Raw genomic sequence first — 23,256 nt, 5'->3', positions numbered from 1 at the left:
CAGCAACACATGGTTTTATTTTTTTTTACATAGCTCTCTCGGACTAGTGGGGTTTTTTCACGTTTGCGGAACCCCCCCCCCCCCCCCTCCCTTGAAGCAGACTGGGCCACACACTGCAATGAAAACACTTAGGACTGGCATGCAGATGCTGAAGTGGTCCCCAATTTTTTTTTTTTTTACGGACACAGAGAGAATGGATTGGCACATTGATAAAAGACGTTGATAACATCTAGAAACACCTGGGGAGGGGAGAAAAGAAAAACACCTATTTACACAAATAATAAATAAAGAGAAATAAAGTCCCAAGACGACTCTACTGTACAGGTATGTCCGCAGGATGTGACCGACTTCGTTCCTTTTTTGTAAACGTCAACCTCGAAAGCAAAGGAGCCTTCCCTCTCCGGCCGCACCCGAGCAAAAGTTCAAATATAGTACAGTACAACATGGGATGTTCACCGACAGCAGATTGCACCATTTACAGAGTGTTACAAAACAAACACGCAATATCGCCCCGTGGTATCAACTGTAGTCCCTTGTATGTGTTTGTTGTTCGTAGTAAGGCAGGATATAGCGGAGTTCTGTGAATCAGACCCCCCCCCCCCCCCCCTCCCCGTTGCTTAAGTTTACAACCGGTAGTCGGGTACAAAATGAGCTGGGGACGATTCCACTCCACTCCCGTTGGCGTCCCCCCGGTTCGGCGGGTGTTAAGTGGCACCGAAGGGAACGGGTTCGGATGACAATGCCGAGGAGAAGCGAAAGGGCGTCGGTCGTCTATGATACAAGTTTGTCCAGTGAGCTTTCTTTAGTGTCTTTATGGCAGAGAACGGTTTCATCCGGGCATGGCGAAGAAGACGACCGGAGCGGTAATACATGGACGGAGGAGCCGAGAGGCGGAGAACCCGGGACGCGGGGACCGCCGGGCCCCGAGACTTTCTCCATCGAGGAAGAGCAGGAAGCGTGGGATCGGTGCTATCTGACTTCCAGGCAGTCCAGGTACTCCAGGGCCAGGTCGTAGCAGAACCGGTACTGCTCCTAGGGGACAGCACATGGGTTTAATGTTTACACAGGATGCCAAAAGGGACCAAAGGTTCAAGTCAGTCAGTACAGAAATGGCTGTTTTTTGATCTGGGTTCACACTGTGGCCACCATGTAAAATTGCTTTTCCATAACTAAGTCTAAAAGCTTTCTGGGTTGTTAAAGGGAAAATTCACCTTTTAATACTCTGTTAGATATCATCAACTGTGATGCCCAATGCATTCCAGGAGTTATTTTGTGATGAAGTGTTGCAATTTACCTCTTTTGGCGTACCCACTTTCCCTCAACCTGCCTCATCTACTTCTACTTCAGCTGGTGATTTCCCATGTTTCCCAGAATGCCTTTTGACAAGCCCCAGAGAAAGGGCATGAACTTGTTTTCAGTCAAAAGGGCATATGGGCATAATGCGTAATCATATAGCTGTGGGTTACACATGTCTATGATCACAGCCGCTGCTCTTACTAAATTGGTCCCTCTTTTTTTTCTACAATGGATTTCTCCCTGTAGGATTGTTGAACGTCTGGCGGCTCTAGAAAGAAGCCCTCGCTCTTAGTGTTTAAGTGTTTTAAGGTGGATTTTTTCCTTCCATGTGTTATATGGACTAACAGACTTCACCTGTGTTTCAACTGGCATGAGGGTGAGTAGATAATGACAGAATTTTCATTTTTGGGTGAACTATTCCTTTAAGTTTTTCTGGTAACACTTTACAATAAGGGTCACTAAGTTAAGGGTTAGTTAATGCTTAATAAGGTTTAGTTAATGCTTAATAAGCATTAACTAACCCTTAATTAACAGTTAACTAATGTGTCTGGTAACAATTTACTAATGGTGTTCATGTTAACTAAGGTATTAATTTATACATTATTTAATAGTTTATAAAGATGACTATTAAATAATGTATAAATTAATACCTTAGTTAACATGAACACCATTAGTAAATGATTACCAGACACATTAGTTAACTGTTAATTAAGGGTTAGTTAATGCTCATTAAGCATTAACTAACCCTTAACTTAGTGACCCTCATTGTAAAGTGTTACCATTTTTCTTAAGGGGTAAACAATGATTTCCGCTACAATATGGAATACACCTCTCTAAATTCCATGATATTCCAGAAATTCCATGATCAGTGGGAACCCTGTTTGATGTGGGAGGCTGATGCAGTTTTCATAATGACAACATGCTGCGGCGAAGAACCTTACTCACCATCGTCTCCACCATGTTTGGCTTGGAGTTGCGCAGTGTTTTGGCAGCAAAGAACACGTCCACCATGCTGTGGTGGCGAATCATTTCCAGGATCATGGTGCAGGCACAGAAAGTACCGCTTCGACCACCACCATTCCTACTCCAGACACACACACACACACACGCACACAGAGATAAAGACATGAGTGATTTAATACAGATGCGGTACAGGAGCTCAGACAGCCTCTCGGAAGGGGAGCTACAGAGTGAAATGTCACAGCATGACTGAGCTCAGATCAAGCATGCTGTCAGAAAAAGGCCAACTGGCAGACTTTAAAGATGAATATCTGAGTAAAGTTCTCATTAAAATACGGGAGCAGAGACTTAATCAGATAGGGGATGTCTAACATACAGCCTGACCTCCAGAGATCAAAGGGGTTTGGGGGACACAGAAGTCTAATGGAAAACAGAATCCTACAGTTGAACCTAAAGCTTCTTTTGCGACAATTACAAACGCACCATTTAAAATGAAGGCTTGTGAAATGTAAGACCTCCGAAAAACCAAAATGAAGTGTGAATGTGACACATTTAAAATAAATCCTGAGAATAGCACTTTAAATGTAGTCTGGCACTGTGTCAGATGTCTGCTAAAAGTCTGCATGTGAGAAGACACCAGGGTGAAATGAATGAGTTGGGTACCAGGGTTAGACCGATATGTCAGTTTGTGTTGGACAGATATTGGCCATTCAGTGTTGTCCACCCCACAATATGATGAAGGTCCCTCCATGACCAAAACTCATGAATATGTTTAAATCATTTCAATGTTGTGTGGGAGGATTTTACTCAGCAGGCTGTAAAAGCTGCAATGAAACCTGCCTCACTCTGCCTTCAGGAGCTGCTACCCACCCAAAAGAAGTTTGGCTTTCAGTGGAGAGTTTTCCATCAGGGTGTGATCACAGCTATAGTTTGTTTTCTTTGGTCCAAATGGTACCAGAAAGGAATATTGTTGCACTTTGCATCTAGTTCCTTTATGCTTCACACTGCCTTTGTTACAGATTAACCAAGAGTTGTAAACATGTCCATGGTCATGTTCTCTTTCTTATTGATCGGACAGTTTTGCTGTTACCATATTTTTTTGTGCGAGCCGTGGCACGAGCCTTCTCCTGCGGTCTTACAGCTAAGAGCTCACGAAGAATCGGTTGAATATGAGCATCGGGCGAGACTGAGACTGGACTTCACATCCTGTGGTTGGTGCGAACCGCACCTCAGTCCACTTGGAAGAGGACCGAGACCTGTCTGAGTTCAAATGGCATCGTTCTCACCTGCCCAAACTAACTTAACTAAAAGAGTAAACACTCTAGAGTTTGGGTGAATTGAACCAAACAAGCTAGGTGGGAATGTGCTCTTGGTGTCCCATGATGGTCTAAATGCTGTTTCAGAGGCTTTTCCACTCTGACAAGAATAACATTCCGGGAGAAACTCTGAATCCTTGAAACATTTTGGAATTTTTGGCATGAAAATGGTCACATGTAAAGATGTCGAATATCAGCACAAAATACCAACTATCTGCAAGTTCAATCCAAAAATCTCAATATCAGTATCGGCCCTCAAAAACCCATATCGGTCTAGCTCTGTTGGGTGCTGCAGCTGCTGTGGGGTGAGCGGACTCACAAGCAGTGGACGATGGTGCGTCCCTCTCCGCACTCCCTCTGCCAGTTGTGAACCTGAGCCAAAAGGCTGAGGAAGGCCTTCTTGGAGTCGGGCACGTCGCGGTAGGGTGACCAGCGCAGGAACTGGAAGTGACGCACCACAAGCTGGCCTTCCTGAAGCTGGAGGTGAGAGGGAAGAAAGGGTAGAAAGAGATTGATAGTAGTGGATGTAGAGAGAGAGAGAGAGAGGAAACAATTGGAGAATGTTTTATTGCTCAAAGGCAAAAAGAACATTGACTGTAGCGTATAGAAGAGCATTACATCCGTTGCATACGCTCCACACCTCACAAACACATTCAAACATCCTCATCTATGTGGTTGTCACCCAGGAGGAATTCTGTGAACAGTTCAAACCAGCTCAACGTCAACTGTGGGGCAAGAGTTCTTAATGCCCAATCCTACACTTGTACTGTATTGTTAAAGGTGCTATGTGTAGCATTTTAACATCAATAAATCATTACCATGTTAATTTTGAGACATCAGCATAATTACTGTAAACAAACGAGACCATCACTGAGCCTCTACGCTGCATTTTACATTGTGTGCCAACGGGTTGGATTCGGCGGGAAAATTGCTGCATTGCTTTACGGCACAAAACAGGAAGAGGGCGCTGTTCTTCTAGAGCAAACAGCTAAAACTTTCAGAGTTTCAAAGGCAGATGATGGGGAGTGAAAGGCCGATGGAAAAATCACTTCCAACATGTTTATCCTCTTTAGTAAAGACAAAATACAGGCTACAAATTGTCTCAACTATGGTCTCATTTGTTTGCGGTAATTATACCAAGGTATCGTAGTTAATTTGACAATGATTTATTGATGTTTAAAAATGCTACACTTGGCACCGTTAACTACCGGAGAATGGAGTACCTTCTTGGGACCGAGACTATCGTCCTCCTGCTCTGTGGCGTCTGTCTCCTTCGGATCCTGCAGAGAGGCCATGTGGGAATAGTTTCTGACATGATGTCTTGTTGTTTGTGTCCTTCATGTAGTTTCACAGATAGCGGTGGGGGGGGGGGGGTGTTGGGTCGGAGCGGACTGAGGGTGACGGGAGCGCTGACAGGGTAACATTAGGCCACCACTGAGGGTGAGGCAGGAGGGGGTATGGGGGCGCGAAGTGCTAGGAGGGTTTGTCAGCTAAGGGAGGCTACGCGACAAGGACACATCTGCTCATCTAGCTGCTGGAAGCTTCTACAAGAGGCTGCCTGGCACCTACTGGGGTTACTGAGGTCAAGGGATGGGAGCTGGAACTGTCGCGCCAATGTAAAATGGGAGCTGGAGCTAGGCTAAATCACTCAAACAACACCCAAACACAGGTACAGACACAGAGACAAACTAGCCAGCATACATACAACTTGCAAACACACACAATTTCAGTACGCACACACAGTAACAGAAGACGCATGCTGAAATACTGGATAGTCAAAATCAAGGATCTTCCTTGAATGACTAGAATGGCTTTTTGTAAGTTTGTCCCATTGGTCTCCTTACCCAATATCTGACCGGAGGATTGGCACTAAAATCATGTCTCCAGTAAATAGCTCAGTCCGGGGCGCAAGCTAACAGTACAGTATGTTAAGTAATCGTAGGCGATTAGCATTATCCAAAGTATGAAGATAAACCTTTTAGTAGACTGAAGTTGGAATTTGTTTTCATTCTACATATTGCCTGTAGTCATAACTTCTGAAAACCAAATCTCAATCTTTGTCATTAGTGAAGTTCATTACGAATCAACAATGAAAAAAACTTGCTTTGTCTGCAGTTAGCCAGACAACTTGGATGTCTGGTTAACTTTGCTCATGTCCTGTGTAAACAAAACAAGTTACGAAGCTCGAAGTCTCGTGGGAAGAGAGATCTTTTGCCATTGAACATGCATTCTTTTAGTCAGATTTACTCACCAATCCCCCTAAACAAGCTTGCTGGCAGGTTTAGACCTGTCACCGTCCAGCCTTTCTGATGGTTAGGATAATGCTAGTCACAAAATACATAGAATTAGGCTACTTACTGTATATGTTAGCATGTGCACCAGAGCTATCTACTGGAGACACAGAGATTCTGGTGCCTCTAGTTGGGGCCAAACTGTCAAAAAGTTGTAGTAGTCGTTTCAGTGATGGTTGACCTTGTAAAAGCATGGTGTGTTTTTATTCTTAATGTCAGTAGTAGTCACTGTTTTTCATCTGATTGTATAATAGCAGTTCAGTTTGTTTCAGTATCTCACATAAGTGCTCAATTAGGACCATATGTGGTTATTGAACAGCTCTTGGCACTGTATGCGGCTAGCATCATTATCATGCTGTTCATACAACTGCTTTGTTGATAGTACGATTATTATGATGGAAATCTTACCAACCACTGGAAAACAAATGCAATTTGGGACAAGGGTGACCATTCAGAGTCATTATATAAGTATCAGACTTGATTAACCCTCTTGGAAATGAACAAATTGATTCCATGCCAGGAAATGCCTCCCACAGCAATACAGAGCAATAAGAGCTACTTTAGTTGGGCAGGACTTGATCGAAGAGTTTACTTGAACAAAATAATTCCATTTGATAGGAAAATGAAACATTTGAACTAGCAATTTTGCCATTGGGCTGTCAAAGTGACACACCATGGCAAATGACAGACAGTAATTCATAGTTTACACTTAGATCTGAATGTTCTTGTTGCCTTGCTATGAAGACAGCAAAATGAAGAGATAAACAAGGCAATTATATCCTTTCATTAAATCAAGTCTGAGAAAATTGGTTGGGGGTGGTGGACAAAAATATATGGAAAACTAAGAAAACTAGACATGTTGGGTGACTTTTCACCCCCCTAAAGTCTCTGACGATAACAGCCTGCCTATTCTCATATTTGTGTTTATATGATATTTTCAGAGTTGGTGCTGAAGAAAATGATACGGTGCATTACGGGTAAAAACAGTTTTTTAGGTGGTAAACAAAGGCCAAATTCAATCTATAGCAAAATTGCAAAAATGACCTTAAGACTCCAGAGGGTTTTTTTTTTTTTTTACCACGCACTGCTGTACTCGTTCACGATGCGGGGGTGTCAACCTTACCCGGGTGATGTTCTGGACCCGGAAGAGACGGATGATGACGTCGTCGTCGGCCGTCCTGGACAGAAGCTCCACCGTCATCGGTCCGAACTGCTGAAGCCCCGGCTCAGGCCAGTACTGCAGACAAGGCTGAGAAGAACCGGACGAATGGAGGGAAGAAAATGAGGGATGGACGAGAGGGTGAGGAGAAGGGGGGGGGGGGGGGGGTAGTAACAGGTCATTAGTCCACACTTACTTGAGGAGGACAAATCATTATGTCACCGGCCGGGGATGGCGAGGCCCAGTAACAAGACACCTGAGTATTGACAGCGCAGACAATTAGCCTAAATGGCAATGATTATCTACAAATAGCAACCGCGAATTAAACGAGCAAAAAAAACAAAAAACACAAGCGTTCGTCGCCGGGAACAATCCCTCACATAAGCCACGGTCGCCCAGTTTGAATTATTCATAAGTCTAAATCATTACCATTAGCACATTATAAATTAATGGAGTAGGAAACCTTGGCTGTGCCTGGGAGAGATAAACAGGGGAGTTAGCCAGGAGGTCGGCGCTCGTGAAAAAAAAAAAACCCGAGGTCTCCGATCGCTAGCGCTTCAAAGACGCTCCCCCACCACCCCCCGGCCAATGGGAGGAAAAACACACAGGGGACCGGTGTTGACACGCTGACGTGTTTCGCGGTGACATTGGGGTGGAGGGGACCCCTGGAGTAGGAAGTGATAATGGCATTTCACAGTGACAGAAGGGTATTAACAGGTGACATTGGGCAGGAAGGGGAGATAAATATTTATACACCCAGACAGGAGACAGGCAGCCCCAACTCAGGAGGGCAAAGAGTGGCGAGGGAGGGGGCGGTTGTTAATCCACTGGCAGGAAGAGACGGGAAGGGGAAGAGCGAAGAGATAGACTAACCGGAGGAGAGAGAGAGAGAGAGAGAGAGAGAGAGGTTGCCGCTGACAGGCACGGAGCGAGCGGGAAGCCGACATGACACGGTGACAGAGCGGCGATAGGGGGAGAGACGGCAGAACAAACCCCACGCATGAGCAAACACGGGAGGAAACGATAAGGACGCGTTAACGCCGTGACAGCCCGTGCAAATTAAATCTTCGGCCCCCGAACGCGGAGGACCCGAGCGTCATGGCAGGGGCCCCAGCCACTGGCCAGAAGCTGGAGAACGGAATGACATCTGCGTTGAACTCATTGGAACCGATTTTTCAACCATAAACAAAGATATCGCTCGCTTGCCATACGCAAAGTCGATTGCATTGGTGTGATTTTAACATCGTTTTGACTTTTATGACCTCGGACTGCCGACATTGGCGGATTCGAGGCCGCGTTTGCCATCTGTGTTGACGCACGTCCGCGATTCTTGACGTCGAGGGAGATATCCGAGCCGACAAAAAAGTCCCACATCCTACTTGGAATTACCATTAGGAGACTGATGTGAATGGTTTTTCCCCAGTCGGCAGCTCGCTTATGATAAATTCGATATGACACGAACAAGGCATTAGCACCCAAATGGACTGCCGGTGCAAACCCATGCTCACCCTCACAAAAAAAATGTACAGTATATTTTTGGACATCAAAACAAAGTGAAAAAAAAAAGCCCAAAAATGTCAGTAGATTATCTTTATCCTATGTTACTAGGACAAAAACTTTGAGAGACGTCCTTGTGTTTGAGAATATATGGCAACAAGGCAATTTATGCTTTGTTGGGCGGAGGAGTTGCGTTTTGCAGGAGTGTTTGGCTAAGTTGACAGGACTTGAGGGGGCGGCTTGACAGCTTTTTGCTTTTTACTGCTCTTTGTTTCTGTAGTTTTGGTTGGGCCTTCAGCTTACTGCTTGCCTTACACTGGATGTAATTACACTGAGGAAATTGGCTGTGACTCCACTCCTTTATTTGGTGAATAAAGGGATGTTAATACTCTCTCTCACTCCTGCAAATAGTCCTGATCTCCAAATTCCCCCCTTCTTTTATTAGTTTCATACAAACATTTCTTGGAGGCAGAGTTGCTCTGGAGTCAGAAATAACCTTATTGGTTATTTGAGCCAAAGAACCACAGATTTTTGAGCACAAGTTAGCTAACTGGCAAACTTGAATGGCAGAGAAGGAACTCTGGTCAAACTATAAATAGAAAACATAAATTACTTTTTTTCATTCATTCATGACCATGGCAGCAGGCTAGCTAATTACCTAGATCGCTATAGGCTAGTATGGCTAGTTTGAAATTGGAAGGTCAGCTAGGCTAACTAGCTAACTTAGCTAACTTTGCATGGCAAGATTGCATTTTTTCAGTTAGTAGCAAGAGCTTAGGCTTAATAGCTTCCTCCTCTTTTACCTCTTTTCATTTCACTGGGCTTCAGTCTAACATTCCTTAGCGAGAAAAACCGAGGTTCTTTGGCTCCGCTCACTGAGGTTTATCTCAACCAGTGAGGTTATTTCTGCCTCTGAGGAATGTTTGCAGATGTAAACCCCCCTCCCTCTCCTCTCCTCTTACCCAGGCAGAGTTTGACTGGTTCAGCTGGTTGAGCATGACCACCGAGGTGCAGCCGTAGTCGTACACAAGTCTCCAGAAGTCGGTGGTGGTGCCCGGCAGCGGGTGCGGCGTCACCACGAAGGCGGCGGGCCGGAGGAAGCTGTCGGTGAGCGCGGCGTTGATGTAGTTGTTGCCCTCGCCCTCTGTGGTGACCAGGAAGGCCAGGGCGCGGTCCGGCGGCAGCACATCCATGCTGCGGTTCTTCTCGCGGTTCCTGGGCATCAGGGAGATGCTGCACTCCTCCACGTCCAGGTGGGGAGTGACCGAGTTCAGAGTCTGACGGACGGAGAGACGGGAGGGATGAGGCGTGGGCAAGTGAAGAACAGAGGAAAAGGGGTATGCAGGGAAGATAATTAGAACGGTTGGTATGTGTGCATGGGTATGTGTGTGTGTGTGAGAGAGAGAGAATGTGTGCACAGCTGGTGAGATGGTAAGATAAAGTGAAAGACTGAGAAAAAAGATTGTGATAAGAGGAGATAGACGAAGCGAAACAGAAATGGGATCAAAGACAGATGGACAGAGGCAATGAAAATATTCTCCACTCAAACGGCCCGACTGTCTATACTTGACAAGCACAAATATCTCGAATCATCCCAGGGAAACTTTAAAACACATTTGTTATCAGTCAAAACCACCATGAGGCTTAATGGATAAAAACACATTTAGTGCAATCTCATACATTATGAATAAGCATATTATGAAGCTCTGGAAATTGAAATGAGAGGGAAAATTGAAGTGATTATCTAACTTGCTTCATATTGTGAATGACTCCCCATTGGTTTTGACAAAATGAATAGAACATTCCAGCTCGTAACTGGTATATTGCATCTAGGCTACGTGTTCCAATTATGAGAGGCCATCTTATTGGACTGGGCATATGAATAACACTAAAATAAGTTTTGTGCTGCATGTGGAGATGAGGGTTTGTAATTATTCTGGCCAAAGGTCACCAATCATTAACGTCATTAAAATAGGCGGCATGCAAAACTACAGACTACATCAAACTGGACACGGCAAGACCATTAAAAAAAAGATAACCTCATGGACTTTTTCATGGACTTTTGCTTGTATTACATAATTAACGCGTACTGATATGAAAAGCAGCTTCAGGAATGTTAATTAGGGTGTAACGGTGAGTGTGTTATGTGCTTTCATGAACCTTTGTGTGTGTCCTTGTACGCCTATCCTTATAAGGACCAAATGTCCTCATAAAGATAGAAAGATGAGGAAAAGCCTCCAAAGTGAGGACATTTTGCCGGTCCTCACTTCTACAAGGGGTTAGTTTAAGATTAGCATTTGGGTTTAGGGTTAAGGTTCAATTTAGGTTTAGGTAAGGGTTAAAGTTTGGCTCCATCTTTGCTGTGGTGTTTCTGTGCTGCTCTTCCCAGAGGTCACCTGTCAATCAAACAGGGTGTCCAGCACTGTGACGTCTTTCTCCTTGGATTTTCTGTTGATGCGGTTCGAGTGCGTTACCTGGAACTCCTCTCTGAGCTGGGAGGTGTTGCTCTGCGAGTCCACCTTCAGCATCTCCTTATAGGTGAGCGCAAACTCATTGACAGGGATGGCGGTCTCTCCGCACAGGCAAGCCTCCAGGATGGCATCATGGATGAACACATACTGCTCCTGCGAGACAGACAGGAGGGAAAAAAAAAAAACACATTTACAAACTCACACAAAAACCCTCACTGCACTTATAAGCCCCATAATTGCTAATTGCCCACTCGGGAAGAACAATATTGAATTTAATTACTGCCGTTGAAAATGTTGACTAATAATCGTAACTGTCAACATTCTTCACATCGCCATGCCCACACTTAGGCATTGTTTCTAAGCAGTAAATTGTCTATAAATAGGGGGAAAAGTGCAGAAAACACACATCAGAAGAGCCAAACACTGCCCACACATAATATTTGAATAACATCATATGCCGTGCAATTAACGAGGAAATTTGTTTTGACACCCAACCACACAAAAGATCAAAAAGGCGAGGATACATTCAAAATTACAGGGACATCATATCATCCATTTTCCGCATCTTTTCAATTGATTTATTTATTTATTTCGAAGTTTAAATGTAGTCAGTAATTGCAGAAATCTGCATTCAACTGGTAGACTAGTTGCAGTTGAAAGGTGAAAAGGTGAAATTAAAAGGAAGGGAAACACTATTGTTCTTGGTATTTACTGTCTCGACTTTCCTGACAGCATTTTTAAATAAGAGAATGTTTTCCAACTGCTGAAAGAGAATATTATTAGAACACTCATAATAACCCCTATCTTTCTCCTGCTTATGTGAAGATTGAGAATTCGCCTAAGCACAGTTTAAATGGAAAATCTCTGTTTTTTCTGTCAATCTACACTGAGCTCCTGTAAAGGACGTATTATCTCATATCGAGGGCCGATTTTATTAAAAATGAGATATCAGTCAGTGTTGTCCACCTCTGATATGATGGAGGCTCTTCCCTGACCACAGCCAGTGAATATGTTTTTATTATTATTTTTTTTCATATCAGATGTCTGACCGGAGAAATCATTCCAGTATGGTGTGGGAGGATTTTAGTCAATAGTCTGTAAAACCTGCAGCAAAATTAGATTTTCTTTGCAACTTTTATCATTTAATTATGATATTTTTTGGTGAATTTCTTCATTTAAGGGTAGTAATCTATCCCAGAGTTTCTCCTACTGGCTTTCAATGGAGAGTTTTAGTGTCCCATGATGGCCTAAATGCTGTTTCAGGGGCTTTTCCACCCCGACAAGAATGCAATTCTAGGGGAAACACTGAATACTTGTTATTTTGGGTAATTTTGGGGCATAAAAATGGTCAAATATGAAGATAAAATATCAGCTATCAGTAGCTTCAATAGAAAAATATCAGTCTCAGTCCTTGGTCTTACCCTAATTGTATCACAGTACCGCATTTTCTGAAAATGCGGTACTGTGATACATTTAACCTGTGACCTTCCCGCTAACAGTAACAGTGCGCCGCCCTCCCACTCACTTCTGTCTGGATCATGTTGATGCGTCGGGAGCAGAGGGTCTTGACACAGTTGTAGATGTCTACCACTCCTTCGCACTCAGCCATATCCAGCATGACGTCCAGCACAATGTAGCAGCCGGTCCTGCCTGCCCCCATACTGGCACAGTGGAGAGAAGACAAGGAAATCGACAAGGCTGAATTACACAAAACTGGACGGGAGCGATTCAGCGGGGAGCCTTTAGTAATGATCGAGAGACTTTACCCAAAGTCAAGTATAATGAAAGGCTTCGTTCTGGAGAGAAAGAAAGGGGATATAATGACCAACATGTTCTGGAGGAGTAAGAAATCCAAGTCCGGGCACTTGTGGGTTTGAAAGTTAAAAAGCCTTTAATTGGACAGGGCTAAGACATTCAGAAACACCTACTCATATCGGCCTGTGTCTCCAGTGTCGGGGTCCAACATCGTGATGAAGGCATGTGTAGGTGTTTTTAAATGTCGTAGCTCTCCAATTAAAGGCTTAGTAACTTTTAAACTCAGAAGTGCCTGGACTTGGAGTTTTTATGTCATAAGAAGACATCTGTGGTCATAACTAGGGACGGGACAATATATCAAGATATCAATATATCACAATACAAAAATGTGACGATACGTATCGTGCAGAGGTGTGACCCAAGTCAGCTTCACTCGATTCCCAAGTCAGTCCCAAGTCTAAATGTAGATTACCAAGTCAAGTCCAAGTCCATGTCATTAAAGTCAAGTCTCAAGTCTAAATGTAGAACAGCAAGTCAGAACAAATCGAGAGTCCAGTATCAATTTAATATCTTAAAGAAAACTAAATATCTATGACTTTTCAATGCAATTTGGTTTTAATAGGATAAAAACTTGGTAAGAGCATCATGAGTTTGATTTCTATAATCAGTTTCAACTTCAATAGATTCAATCATTCCGTACAAATTCAGAAAAACAGAATTTAAATTCAGTCGTCTGCTGGAACAAATCTCATCACTTTCAATCCGAGTCATTTACACAAACACAAGATCTCAAGTCAAGACTTTAGAAACCTTTTCAAGTCATCAAAGTACAAGTCAAAGTCAAGTCCTAAGTCACCAGAACCCAAGTCAAGTCAAGTCTCAAGTCTTCTCTTCATGCATCAAGTCAGGTCTCAAGCAATTACAACTGTGACTCGACTCTAACTCGAGTTCAAGTCAAGTGACTCGAGTCCCCACCTCTGGTATCATGGGGCGGCTAATATTTCATTCTAGAGAGCCAATGCCATTGCTGGAAAGATTTGTGGCTCAGAAATGAACATAATTCTGCACAGTCAGACTTTGTCACTGAACTTTTATTTATTACATTATATCGTGGTTGTATCGAATCGTGAACCCCATATCGCGTATCGAATCTAAGCATATAAGCATATCGTCCCATCACTACTCATTTCCTTTCTTTCTTTCCAGTAGAGTTCTTGGCCTCCTAGAGCACCTATACTTGTTTGGGAATACCTGAAAAGGAAAAATCCACCCCAACATCACTTAAATACTGTTAAAAAACAGCTGTTGGTGATGTACTTTTCCATGGGTCCATTTTGTTGTTTGGCGGTGTATTTTTCTTATTTCCGTGGTGAACTGGTCAAACGTCAGGTTTTGGTGTCAGTCCCTCAGAATCAAAGAGCGAGGGCTTCTTTCTAGAGCCGGCATTTTGCACCAAGAGACGTTCAACAAGCATACAGGGAGAAATCCATCGTAGGAGAGGAGAGAGACCAATTTCTCCACCGACGGTAGCCTCAATAGACCAGAACACAATGCAGCCACAGCTTGCACCTTTGTGGATCTGTCATCGGTAGTGTGTGAAATCCGATGCCCACTTTAACAGCTATTTTGTCATTTGAACAACAGGGCAAGGGGCATCACATCACGGCATTGTTCTCCCGCCACTCTCACTTTTTCTTGACTGGAAAAAATGACTATGCTATCGCTCTCTCCACCAACATGTATACAGCACAGAGAACCCCTTTCTGTGGAGGATTGTTGGAAGAGCAACATAGGAAATCATTAACTGAAGTAGAAGCAGACGAGGCAGGTTGAGGGAAAAGTAAACGACAACACTTCATCACAAAATAACTCCTGGAATGCGTCGAACATTTCAGATTGGTGAGATCTAACGGCGCAAGAGCGTCCGAGGGTGGAGTTTTCCCTCAAAAACCGACATCTGTGAGGTGTTTACCCCAGAGGCAGGATGATCGGGTTACCTGCAGTGGACCACGACCGGTCCGGCGTCCGGAGGCGTCGAGGCCTTGACCCGCCGCAGGAAGGCCAGCAGGCCGGTGGCGTGGTACGGCACGCCGTGCTCGGGCCAGGAGGTGAAGTGGAACTGGCACACCTCGTGTTTGGCGGGGTAGCCTCTCTGCGAGAAACAATTAGACAGCCTCAATGAGATGCTATCACAACGGTTGGGAAGAGTGCCACGAATAGAAACCAATTAAGCCGTCAAGTGAAGAACTGCAATTTTGAGAGAGTGCGAGAGAGAGAAAGGCACGCAGATATGGAACAGTGGCGCTATGAAGGGAAGTTTCAGGTAAAAATAAAAAAAAAGTGAGAGCGTGACTCACCCGCTCCATGGCGAAGGTGCGGACGGTGTACTCGGCCAGTGTTTCTGTCTTCAGCAGCGTTATCTTAATGTCGCCGTAGAGCTCGCTGTCGTCAGGCCAATACTTACAGCACTTCATCTGGACAAATAAAAAAAACAAAACAGGTCGGCTCCATAAAGGTTCACAGCTTCACTCGGCTTTGCCTTAACACTGGAAAGGTCAAACGCGCATTCCACTGGGCACTGAGGCTTTTTCCAACACTATAAATGCAATGGTGTCCGCGTATCATTTTAGAAATACAACTGTTGACATCAGGATAAAATAGCTTTTCTTTCAGAGGGAACTTTTTGGCATTTTGGTCCTTTTTGGAGGCACTTTCATTGAAATAGTTGGCAAATAAACACACAATTTGTAGCATTTAAACTGAATTTTAACTGGCAGCAGGCCTTACAGAAGAGGATGGTGCAGTTTTTTTAAGACACTGGTTGTTTTATATTGCAGTCTCTTCTACTGCTGGCTGCGTGGTGCCAACAGTTTCTACTGCTTCAGGCTGCACACTCGCTTGTGATCAATGATCAGCTGATCAGCTCCATTTTTCTCACCCACTGGAAAGCACCCCCCGGTCGTAGGCTCCCATGAATCACCTATGGTGGCCCACGGGGGACAGTAGACGTATTCAAACATGAATATTTGACAAACCGATGGAAAAAAAATGTGAACAGGCTGGAATACAAAAAGGGCAGTCCTATCGGGGGAATGTTTTGCCTCCTCATTTTGAATTTCACGGGCATTTTGTTAACATTCAAGGGCGTTTTTGCCCCGAGCCCCTGGTAATTTCTGACCCTGGTTGACACTGATTTGGCTGCGTTGCTTGTGTTGCTATTATTCCAAAAATACATTTTCACAGCTTTCACAGCCACAGAAGTTTTATAGCCTTTGCGTATTAGGTTAGTAGATGTTTTTTTAATCAAAGCTTGCTTGGCCGTAAATCGGAGATCAGAAGTCCGGCTTTTCTAGTGTTAGGTCTATATTGAGAGGATTCTACATATAACCATAGACATCTGTCTTTAAATACTTGTGCTTAATACCAATGATATTATCTGGCAGGCTGGGCTACCTGCAGTGCTGATATAATATACTGTGCCAGAAGGGCTGGTGTATATTGCAACAGCAGCCTACAATATTCAACAGAGGCAGGACTAGGTATTGTGAATAGAACATAGGCTGGAGTGTCCTTCACGGGCCTTCATATACATCAAAGCTTTTCACCTTGGAGCCCGGCCACCAAAGAAACGGGTGATCACTCATGACCGGCCCGAGCTCTTCCCGCCTTAATGACGCGCTCCCCTCCGTCCGAGGAGAGGTCGCGGGGCGGAGGAGGAAAAAAAACGACGGAGAGACACCTACCCTGCCCACCTCCACCAGCTTGGTGATCATGACGATACTGAAGCAGTTCTCCTGCCACACCATCCGCCAGAAGTCGTAGATCATCTCCTGCTTGGGACCTGTGGAGGAGGGGAAGAGGCGAGAAGGTGGAGGAGCGGAAAGAGGGGGAGGACACGGAGGGCGGAGAGGCGAGCCATAAGTCAGAGCAAATAGCGGCAATAACCATCAATGTACAGGCGCTGTGTAATCCATGCCGGCGAATAGAGTAACAATGTGTCATTCGTGAACTATTGCCCGCGCCGTGTTCTCCTAATGCCGGGGAGAAATGTCATTTCAATACACCCACAAATCCTCAGCCATTGTGCAAACAAGGCCCTGCGTTGCCTGTGCGAGGCTGACACAAATCACCCCCCCCCCCCCCCAGCAGCAGATGACACTTCCATTGATTTCATTACACTATGGCGTTGATAATATCACAAGGTCCTCCCGCGCTGGATACGCTATGCCCTTTTAATGAACAAGACGTGGCTTCGTTTTTTTTTTTTGTTTTTTTTTTAGCTCCGCTTGACACCCACGCACGTTTGTTTAATAGGAATATTATCATGTCTCCTAGAACTGACCGAGATGACATTTTCAACGCAAGGTCGCGCCTCGTCGTCCCCCGGGGGGCGGTGCGTTCGTCTACGGCGGGACGGACTCGCTTTTTCGCCCTCGCTATAGTAGGATTTTGTTTTCCATTAAGATGAAAAAGCAACTCGTAGGCGCGTAGGGGCGGCTTTGATCCGCGTGGAAAGACGACGAGCACAATCGAATACAATCAGGCGGTACGGTGGCGCTTGTTTTTTTAGCTTCTGCACTCGAATCAAAAAGGTAAAGCGCTCGACGACGCACCCCAGGGCCGACTTGGCAAGGCCCCCGCGACGGCTGAGCAACACAATAGAAGGCGGAGGAGGAGGAGGATGAGGAGGAGGAGGAGGAACAACCTTGCTTGTCTTGTAAAAACAAAAAAAAAAAACAGGGCAGCTGCAGAGCCTGACAACTGTTTTCCCTCTTTTTTTTTTTTTTTTTACAGCTAGATAGAGCCCGGGCTTTACTGTTGTCGACCCAAGGTGAGCCGGCTGCCAGCCTCTGTGGGTTTTAATGCGCCAAACGTGGGCAGGCTACTTCAACCCTCCTCTTCACGCCGGTTACTCACGGCTCTCTCTCTCTCTCTCTCTCTCTCTCTCCGTGTTTTTTTCGTGTGTATTAGCGATACCAGATGTTAATTTTTGCCGGTCAAGACGAAGACGACGGACGATGCTCGAGCCCAGCAGCTAAGTGAATCTGTATGCGTAGTGTGCAACATGCTGCTCCTTTGGACTCGGGCTTCTCAGAGTGCGCTTGGCATTTCTCCTCCCCGTCCACCTCCCCACCCTCCCCCTCCCCCTCCTCCTCCCACACCCTCATCTCTGGACATAATAGAGAGTTAGCCTAGAGCACCTGCTGCCTCCTACAGAGCCACAGCTGCCTTAAGGCTCATCTAAGCTACAATGGATCAATCTCGCCTCGCTCGCCGCGCATCTATATGCAAAGCATGTTTTTTTTTTGTTCAGTGTAAGTATACAGTGCGAGTGTGTGTGTGAGAGAGAGAGAGAGAGAGAGTGCGTACATACTGTACCTGAACCCAAGGATGGAAGTAATGAAGTACTCTCATTACTATAGCTGAGTCGCTTTTTAGTGTACTTGCACTTTTTTTTTCAGTATTTTTTGAAGTTTTACTTTACTGAAGGATTATACTTCTCTACATTTGAAATTGCATCCATGCAGATTTTGCAGGCAATTGTGTTGTGTTGAGTCATGCTTTACTTATGCGCTTTATTTTTTTAAAGTTGTTATTTATTTTTTTAATTAAAAGAATCTCACATCCTTTGTCCCTCTCATCCTTTCCGTGTTGCACTGGCAAGATCACATGCAACCATATTCTCTTTATCTCGCTCTTTCAATCTGAGTACATTTTAAATCGTTTTTCTTACACCCGTAATTTCTCTTCTACTTGAAGCGAACATTTCAAGTGCTTCTTACTGGAGCAGCATATTGTGGCGCTCTCTCCACCCTCGCCTGCGCCCCTTTATGCCCAAAGTGTGTGTGAACAAAATGTGAAAGAGAGAGAGAGAGAAAGATTTTTTGGAGGTTACTTTTCGCGAAGCGGCAGGACTGAGACCAAAGAGAACGACGGAGGGAAATCAGAGGGGGATTACGAACTGAAAAACATATTCACTGAATAAATAGGATCAGAGCCGGGAGAGAATAAAGGGAATGTCTTGCTATCTCTCTCTCTCTCTCTCCCTCTCTCTCTATCTCTGTGTGTGTGTGTGTGTGTCACTTGGGGAATGCAGCCTATATAGCGTATCAAACCGACATCAGAGAGATGGCGCGCCACACATGCAGATGGCGGGGAGGAGAGACACAAAAGCGCGACTTCACAGAGAGCGACAGTCGGCGGTGTTACAGTGCAGATTGACTGACAGTTACAGTCAATCGCTATGGGAACGTTGTTGACGGAGACGGAGGAAAGCGACGTTTTTTTTTGTGGTAGAAATCCAGATGTGAGCGTGATGTAACGACAGGTCCTGTTGTGTTTACACATTAATAATTCAAATAGATAATTTAAATATTGTCAACTGGGGGGGGGGGGGGGTGCTGTGTAAAGAAACGCACAAAAACAAACGCTCAAATGTAAACAGTCCAACGGCACTATTTTTTTTTTTTTATACGTGACACTCACCTTGAGTGGCGATGAAGTGGTTCGACCGCTGGTACCCCTGCATGGAGTTGACAGACAGACAGACAGAGAGGCAAGATGGAGGAGAAAAAAAAGAGAGGGAAGGGTGTAAATAATTACAAAAATCACATTAGGAACCGAGACTCCGGGACCTCATTTCACCCCTCCCATCCATTCTCTCTCTCTCTCTCTCTCTCCACTTTCAGCAGCGAATCATCTCTTATTCAGCCCGGCGCTGGGTTTTTGCCTGAGAATATGTTTCAGAGACCACAAAAAAAACAAAAAAACTCATTGGAGCGCAATTATGCGGCTTAAAATGCATCTCCGATACAGCCGGGGATGCTCTCTAGACCGGTTCCGGGCACCGGTTTCTGTCTTGAACCGCGATGCACAGGAGGAATGGCATTGATTCAACTTTTTCCCTCCGCCTGTCTCTGAGCCAGGTCATTACATGCAGGGTGTGAGAGAGAGAGAGAGAGAGAGAGAGAGAGCTGCATTTCAAAGGCCGACGGTGCTTTGCATGCAGCCAGGGCTTCTGATCAAAGGTAGATTGACAGTGAGCGATCTTTGGCTCTGGGAGTAATTCTACCTGAGTGACACTGACTGATCTGGCTGTCTCCTTCCCTGCTCAGCCTTGGCATTAGCGGCGTTATGATCCGGTGTAGGCCGGGGTCTGGAGGGCTATCAGCGGCGCGCTAGCCCTCCGCCGGGGCAGAAGAAGCCCCCTTTTGTGCCGGATGCAAAGCGAGATTCCTCGGATTAAGATTAGCGCCGCTCTCGTCGCTCTCGGGTGAAAGTGGTTTCCGACGGTGTACGGTGTTGCATGTGTACACAGACCCACCCTCCACCCCCTGACACACACACACATACACCGATACACACATACACTAGTCCACCGGGCAGGCACACAAATTACATTCCATAACTGTCATGCCACAGAGGGGAGTTGAGATGGATGGCCATCGCTATGCGAGAAGTGCAGCGACCCCTCATTCCCATGAGCCTTTGTTGCCGAGCTTCCCCGGGACCGGGCCGGTTTTCCTGTGTGTGTGTCACCTTGGCAACCGAATTTCCCGGCGGCAGGCAAGCAGGAACACATCAAGCGATGTGAATCCGCGATGGATTCAGAAGGGGGGGGAAAAAAAAAAAGCAACAAATAAAAAAAACATGCACAGCCGTCCAAGACATGGGAAAGGCTTATGTATCCTATGGAGTAAAGACAAATAATAAATGTTTCTTGCAATTTTGACTTCCTCAGGATATGAACTGATACTAACAAACTGAAAATAACTGAAATTCTGAGTCTAAGACCGCTATACCTAGGTCTAGTCTCTCCTCCACAGCAGCCTATTAGGGCCTGATCCTCAGCAGGTGAGCACACGGCCGCGGATGAAAAGAGGAGAGAGAGGCCAGTCGGTTCGGGTAAATTAAACCCGGGGGGGGGGGGGGGGGGGGGTGACAGCGATGGCTTCGGGCGGGAAAAGGCTCAGCGGCTCAAAGCGGGGGAAAGAGGGGAAGGAGAGGTGTGCCGTTTTGGAGGGAAGCCATGGAGGTTTGCTGGCAGGGTGAGAGCGAGAGACGATGGGGGAAAGAGAAGAGAAGCAAGGTACTTACTTCCCTGTTTATCCGAATCTAAGAGATGCCAAAGGTCGAGAACGGGTGGGGGAGGGGGGGAGAACAGAGAGAGAGAGAGAGAGAGAGAAAAGAAGGGAAGGAGGGAAGGAAACAAGAGCTAGTTATTGTGTTTAAAGACCAGGAAGAGAGGGTAATGAAATGGTTAGAGAGAGCAGACTGCACCGAGCCACCTGTGGAGAGAATAATGTTCAGTCTCTATGGGAAAAGCACACCGAAAACTTTATTCTTATAGCAAGTATAGTCACTCAGCCCCTTTGTTAACAAGCTCTCCTTCATGTTTTGTTCCCTCTGAACAGAGTGGGCGGTCCACTCACCTTCAGCATTATTTTCATCTTTATTTAGATTGCGTGAAAGTGGAGAGGGAGACAGCGGAGAGAAAGCGCTGGCAGGGTTTGATGCGCGGCGTTAATGACTTAGATGAAACTTGATCCATCCCCGGACATATGTAGACACAGCGGCTCAGAAAATAAATGTTGTCGTTTAATATATTTTATTGATTCGTCAAGGTGAAATTTCTCTCTGCGCTCGACAGAGATCACTTGTTTTTCCGAAAAAGAAAAAAAAAGTATTTTTCCTTGGATTTTTCTGTTGATGCAGTTTGAGTTTCTGCGGGTGGCGCCCTCTTCTTTGTCTGTGACTTTTTCCCGGGAAAGAGCTACCAGACTCCGGGTGTTCAGAACAGCAAATGGAAAAGCTTTCATGAACTGACTATAGGTTGAATCGCTATTGCACTTCATCAGTCAGTGATAGAGAGTAGCGGAACGAGCATGCACTTATAGAAAAATGTCATGGATTATTACTTTACGTCTCGCCACCCGCGGAAAAAAGTTATGTAAACCCCGTATGGAAGTGAGAGAGAGAGATGGAGCTGCCTTTCCTTTTAACCTTTGGAAAATGGCAACGGTGCATCTATTCCAACCTTGGCCTCTTCCGTGAATCATTTGGAATCATTTTACTGCGGCGCGGCGCGGGCCGAGGGGTCCCGCCACGCCACGCGCCCGGCCGCTGTGGAGCGCTTAGCGACGCAAAGGTCCTCGGGGCGCTCGTCCTAATGGAGCCCTCCTAGAGCACTAAGGGGTGGGGGATAAAGTGGCCAGGCACTACGCTGTGAGCTTTGGCGTTAAGCACTCTCCTTTAAACCACGTCCGCCCACACGTGCTGAGTCAGGCGTCCGCCCACCGCTCCGGCCCGCTCTCCCTTTCTTTTTGTCCCGACAGACAATGGTGAAACAAAAGCTATGCGATCCCGCATTCAGGGAGCGTAACAGCTCGCATTAAACCCTGCTTGATTTTCAAAGCTCTTACTGAGCACTTGAGCGGGGCGGCGCCAAAAATGGAGGTGAGATTGTTAAGAGAGTCACCTTTACACGACCCGTGCTTTATGAGCGAGCGAGCGGCGATCCCCCGGCCTGGCCTGTAATTCAAAGGGAAAAAAGCGGCTATCCTTCAGACACTGTAGGTCCATCTGAGGCCAGAAGCTGCCGAGATAGGATCTGCACAGGAGCGCGAGCCGCCGCCGGGGACCGGGGGAGGCGCCCCCGAGATACCCACTCGAGCCGAACTGTAGGTGAGATCAAAATAACTGAGAGCAGATGAAAGGATCAGCCAAGTTATATCGGGTCCGATTACTGTGCGGTGTCGCCTTCGGAAAAAAAGTGCCCGGGTGAGTCATGAGGCGCGGCGCTCCGAGCTTATGGGCTCTTGCGGGATCTCTGGAGTCGCCGCGATGGAATCTCACCTCAAAGCCCGCGTGTGCTCGCACGGCTTAGATATAGTGCAGCGCTGAGTGGCGTAGTCACTAAATGACAATCCGGTCTGAGTAACACAAGGGCTGACACGCGAGACCAGATGTCCTCCGTCAAGTCAAGCGCAACACTGAAGGAGGACTAGTGGGACCGGCTCTTAAGGCGAGAGAGCTGTAGGATCGGCAGAGAAGGAGGTGAAGAAGGAGGTGATGGAGCAGCGGGGGGAGGAAGAGGCAAAATAGACAACGGGTGACTTACATCTATGTAGTTGGCATTGACATAATCAGAGCTCGGGTCCGCCAGCAGAGAGTGCAGCTTGACTCGATGGCGATCATCTGGAATGCACAAAAACAAAGCTTTTAGTGTTCATTGATGAGTACTAGGGTTAGACAGCTGTATCGGTTCGCCGATATATCGGGCCGATATTGGACTTCTAACAAAAATCGGTCAGTGTCAACGACTTCCAATATGATGGAGGTGAGGATATGATTTTACTCAGCTGCTTCAGGGGCAACAGTCTGTAAAACCTGTGATGAAACCTGCCTCGCCCTGCCTTAAGCAGCTGCTGATCCACATAAAGCAATTTCATTAGTCTGGCTTTCAATGGGGAGTTTGTGTGAAAGTGTGAAATGTCAGTGCAGAAAATGCA

The 23,256-nt window shown here is 45.9% G+C and overlaps 1 protein-coding gene across 1 annotated transcript in view; it reads right to left on the bottom strand.

Annotated features, from left to right (window-relative positions):
* Positions 1-668: 668 nt before the first annotated feature.
* The window catches only part of LOC139667819 (receptor-type tyrosine-protein phosphatase U-like), a 66,729-nt gene continuing 44,141 nt past the window's right edge, over positions 669-23,256 (bottom strand). The window contains exons 17-29 of the mRNA XM_071547294.1: positions 22,866-22,942; positions 20,843-20,860; positions 19,232-19,268; positions 16,489-16,586; positions 15,103-15,219; positions 14,743-14,897; positions 12,516-12,651; positions 10,994-11,143; positions 9,482-9,796; positions 6,987-7,112; positions 3,892-4,049; positions 2,242-2,377; positions 669-1,032 (exon numbers count right to left, since the gene is read on the bottom strand). Of these exons, the coding sequence (XP_071403395.1) occupies positions 970-1,032; positions 2,242-2,377; positions 3,892-4,049; positions 6,987-7,112; positions 9,482-9,796; positions 10,994-11,143; positions 12,516-12,651; positions 14,743-14,897; positions 15,103-15,219; positions 16,489-16,586; positions 19,232-19,268; positions 20,843-20,860; positions 22,866-22,942 (1,586 nt within the window). The 3' untranslated portion in view covers positions 669-969. The remainder of the gene's footprint in view (positions 1,033-2,241; positions 2,378-3,891; positions 4,050-6,986; positions 7,113-9,481; positions 9,797-10,993; positions 11,144-12,515; positions 12,652-14,742; positions 14,898-15,102; positions 15,220-16,488; positions 16,587-19,231; positions 19,269-20,842; positions 20,861-22,865; positions 22,943-23,256) is intronic.

Source organism: Centroberyx affinis, unplaced genomic scaffold (genome assembly GCF_046629955.1).
Source record: "Centroberyx affinis isolate AG114_WGS23_722 - 3 ecotype Tasmania unplaced genomic scaffold, CSIRO-AGI_Caff_v1 ptg005782l_1, whole genome shotgun sequence".
NCBI lineage: Eukaryota > Metazoa > Chordata > Actinopteri > Beryciformes > Berycidae > Centroberyx > Centroberyx affinis.
The sequence above is the reverse complement of the archived record's forward strand: the minus strand, read 5'-3'. Positions and strand labels throughout refer to the sequence as shown.